Genomic DNA, 4,218 nt, shown 5'->3' with positions numbered 1-4,218 from the left:
AAAAAAAAAACAATTAGAAACTAAGGAAAAGATAACATAAAAGGCTCTTATGTAAATTACAGTTTATATTTCAGTAGTTTTACATACTATGTTGTACTAGAGAATAGTTTGAGATTTTTATTCATGAAAATTTAGTTTGAACTTTCAAAAATTTTTGAAATATATTTTCCCCCAAATATAAAAAGTTCATTATTTTATGGGTGGCAACTGTGGCTCAAAGGAGTAGAGCGCCGGCTCCATATACCAGAGGTGGTGGGTTCAAACCCAGCCCCAGCCAAAAACTGCAAAAAAAAAAAATTCATTATTTTATAACATAATTTAATATTTTTACAAGGATTTGTAGATGACAAGTTATTAGTACTTTTAAATGTAAGCTCAAATTTATATATGTATATTATATATTATGTATCAGAAGTAAAACAATTGCCATTATTCTATGAACACATATTAATACGTACCACTAGAAGCCGCCAGGACATCTTTGCAAAGCATTAGCCAATGGGAAAGTTTCTCTACTGCTAGTGATGAAAGCATGTGCCCCAAAGTGTCATGAATATCAGAACATAATTTTCGATCTGTCTCCCGGTCTAGCATTCCAAAAAGAAGTCCCTCAAGACCAGTTTCTGTTATATTAACACCTTGGTGCCGGCAATGGATATCACTCCGTGAACAAACTCCTGGTGCAAAGGGATTCACATCTAAAAATAATTTATATAAATGAACTTTTATGGGATTTTGTTGTATGCTATAGATAACAATTATGTTAAGGACCAAGTCTTACAAATAAATTCACAACAGCAACAAAACCAATTGGCCATATATACAATTTACCATCTCTAGTTCACTTATCTTTAGGACTAGAATTTACTCTGACAATATGGGCAAAACTCTGGTCTTTGATAGTCATTATTATTCTGAGATATTGTAAACAAATCTCTAGGGAATGCTCAATAAATATTTCATTCTAATGAGAAAAGGTGTGAGAAAGGGAAGAAGTGTGAGGAAGAGCTATACTTCTAAATATATTTAACAAACTGAAAATAAATAGCTCTAATTGTTAAGAACAAATTAAGACTTGTTCAGCCTTATAGTTTAGATTTTTAAAAATCTATAAATATAGAACACAAACTCTAAATGAAGTGTATTCTATACGTTCATTTAAAAATTGGAATAATCCTTTCTAAGTAAGATACAATAAAAAAGTAATACTGTTATGAATCAGTGGTTCAATTTCTAGCTCTATCTGAAAATCATTTTCTTCTAATCAACAGCATAAGTGGCAGCCTTAAGAATGAGTACGGCTCTCTGAAGTCTAGAGTCCTCTGAACCCTGAAGGGAATTAGAGGGATACAGCTGAAAGGTGGCTATTTTTGTTGTGTCACCCCAAAGACAGAATAAAGGGTGGCTTGAAAAAATAGCCATAGTGAGTGAAATTCCAAGACAGTAGAAAAAGGCAGAAGAAAATGTTCCAAGCAAAGAGAACATTAGGAGGATCATTTATCTCATTCACTTAGCAGTAGACAGTGATGATTTTCCCATATCAGTAATTTTACTTCTACAGTATGAATTTTAATGGCCACATAGCAAGCAAATGAATTAAAAGAATATTAACCGGTTAACCATTGAAGACGAATTCCTAAAAGGGGAACTGCTAGGTTAAAGGGTAAACATAGTTTGAAAAAGTTAGGGACACTGCCAAAAAAATGTTCCAGAAATTGTGCATGAGATTCCGTCTCAAAAAAAAAAAAAAAAAAGGAACAAAAATTTGGCCACATTTCAACACAAAACTGTTATTTAATAAATAATACTCATTTGAAATACAAAGGTATTTAAACAAAAAAGAACAATGACCAACAACTTACTGGCACCACTGCTCTCTTTGTCCCCTGCGTTTTTGGCCAGGCTCATGGCGTATTCACAAACTTCAGCGGCCTCTCTCTGCGCAAGCTGCCGAAGACATGCCACGGCTGCTCGTCGGAGTAACAGATGGGAACTACATAAGTGAACCTGTAAACCAGAACAATTTTAGGTAAGGTTTTTGGGGTTTTTTGCAGTTTTGGGCCAGGGCTGGGTTTGAAGCTGCGACCTCCAGCATATGGGGCTGACGCCCTACTCCTTTGAGCCACAGGCATCGTCCATGGTAATGTTTTTTAAAAAGCTGCAATTCTCTAATATCTTATTTGTGAAGATGCTCTTCAGTTAACAAACTCAGTTATGTAAAACACAGTCAAATAAGGGCCTTTTGGAAAAATAATGATACTAATCAAATATACAAAAAATATGTTAGTATCCAAAATAACTGTCCCAAGGTCTACGGTCTACAAGGTCTGGCAATTAAATTCACAAACTCATCCTAGAAAAAGTGCTACAGATCTCATTACCCTCATATCAGTAGGGTCACCTTCAAGTATTTCCTGAGGGAAGCTATGCGCTGATGCCAGTGCCCTAGTCCACCCTTCAAAGCAATTTTAGAACTCTTTTTCTGGAATTATCATCAGAGCTATCGTCTGACAATTAAGCTTGTGAACCTGCCAGTGTGTGCTTATGTTGGCAGCACTATACAAACAACTTAGTGTGGTTTCATAACTTTGGTATATCAGTGTCTCACAGCTGTGTTCATGTCAACATGTGGCAGTGTCTTGCTGAGTAGCATTCGCTATTGTTCTCGTGTGTTTTTGTGTGCTATACAACAACAGCTCTTTTTCATTCCGGATAAAGAGTTCCAAAATTGCTTTGAAGGATGGTCGAGGCACTGGCGTCAGTGCATAGCTTCCCAGAGGGAGTACTTCAAAGGTGACCCTGGTGATATTCAGCAATGAGCTATGCAGCACTTTTTCTAGGATGAGTTCACGAACTTAACTGTCACATCTTTTTTTTTTTTGAGACAGAGCCTCAAGCTGTCCCCCTGGGTAGAGTGCCGTGGCATTACAGCTCACAGCAACCTCCAACTCCTGGGCTCAAGTGAGTCTCCTGCCTCTGCCTCCCAAGTAGCTGGGACCACAGGCGCCCGCCACAACGCCTGGCTATTTTTTTGGTTGCAGCCGTCATTGTTGTTTGGCGGGTCCGGGCTGGGGATTCGACCCCACCACCTTAGGTGTATGTGGCTGGCGCCTTAGCCGGTTGAGCTATAGGCGCCGAGCCAACTGTCACATCTTATATGCACAAAAGCTGATAAAATACATCTAGATGAAAATCCAGAAGGATATTTTGCACATCTTACTTTATACATGATCCTGATGACCTCTGTCATCTAAAATTTTTAAGTACGCAGAGATCAAATGTAGTGAACGAAAAATTAGGGGACTAAGCACACAGTAAGAATTAAAGGAGTTATTTGTTAAAAGGAAAAAATAAAACCAAGCAAATGTAAGCACCTGAAAAGAACGGCAAAACGTGGCCTTTTGGAACAGAATATTTTTCATCTGAAAAGGCTCTGAAAAAATCAAGATAGTAACAATGTAAAGTATAAAATACAGGACAGCATAACAGTTAAAAACTCAGGCACAAGTGTCAGGCTAGGTTTGAATCCTGGCTCTGTCACCTATTCCTGTGTGACCTCAGACAAGTTACTTAGCCTCTCTGTGCCCTGATTTGTCCTTGTAAAATAAGGATAGTATTTTTTCATAGAAATATAGTGAAAATAAGTTTGGACAAGTTATATGCTTACAACGTAGCTGGCATGTGGTAACTGCTCAATAAATGCTAGCTATTATCATTATTACTATAACTCTGATTCATCAAAAAATGTTAAATTATGTTTCATGTGCTGCTTTTTGAATAAGGAAGTGACATATTTTAGAAGAATCCCAGCCATAAATGATGGGGATGGAGAAGAAAAGTTAATGTGGAACACATCTCCTCTTCACAACATTAGACACATTTTTTTTTTTGCTATAAATATAGCACTTATACCTCAATATACACTTGCATGATTCATAGCCCATGAAATTTATAACAAGTATTAAAAAATATAAAATATAACTGAGGGGAAAACATCTGACATTTTTATCAAATTCTATCTCTTCCTGAAAATACATTCTAGAACTTTCAAATACTCTGTAATACGAAAGCTTAAATACGGTCATACCAAACCGAAAGAACAAGTCCCTTACCTCTTGGCGTTTCTGCCTTTTTATCTGCACAATGTGGATAACATCCACCCTACCTGCCTTATGCCACGGCTTTAAGACCCAAATGATAAAACATAATGGGCTCGGC

The 4,218-nt window shown here is 36.8% G+C and overlaps 1 protein-coding gene across 1 annotated transcript in view; it reads right to left on the bottom strand.

Moving 5' to 3' along the window:
- The window catches only part of HEATR5B (HEAT repeat containing 5B), a 94,833-nt gene that overhangs the window by 44,159 nt on the left and 46,456 nt on the right, over window positions 1-4,218 (bottom strand). Inside the window, exons 20-21 of the mRNA XM_023516670.1 lie at window positions 1,863-2,007; window positions 455-698 (exon numbers count right to left, since the gene is read on the bottom strand). Coding sequence (XP_023372438.1) covers window positions 455-698; window positions 1,863-2,007 — 389 coding nt within the window. The remainder of the gene's footprint in view (window positions 1-454; window positions 699-1,862; window positions 2,008-4,218) is intronic.

Source organism: Otolemur garnettii, unplaced genomic scaffold, assembly GCF_000181295.1.
Source record: "Otolemur garnettii isolate 467f Iridium unplaced genomic scaffold, OtoGar3 scaffold00095, whole genome shotgun sequence".
Lineage (NCBI taxonomy): Eukaryota > Metazoa > Chordata > Mammalia > Primates > Galagidae > Otolemur > Otolemur garnettii.
The sequence above is the reverse complement of the archived record's forward strand: the minus strand, read 5'-3'. Positions and strand labels throughout refer to the sequence as shown.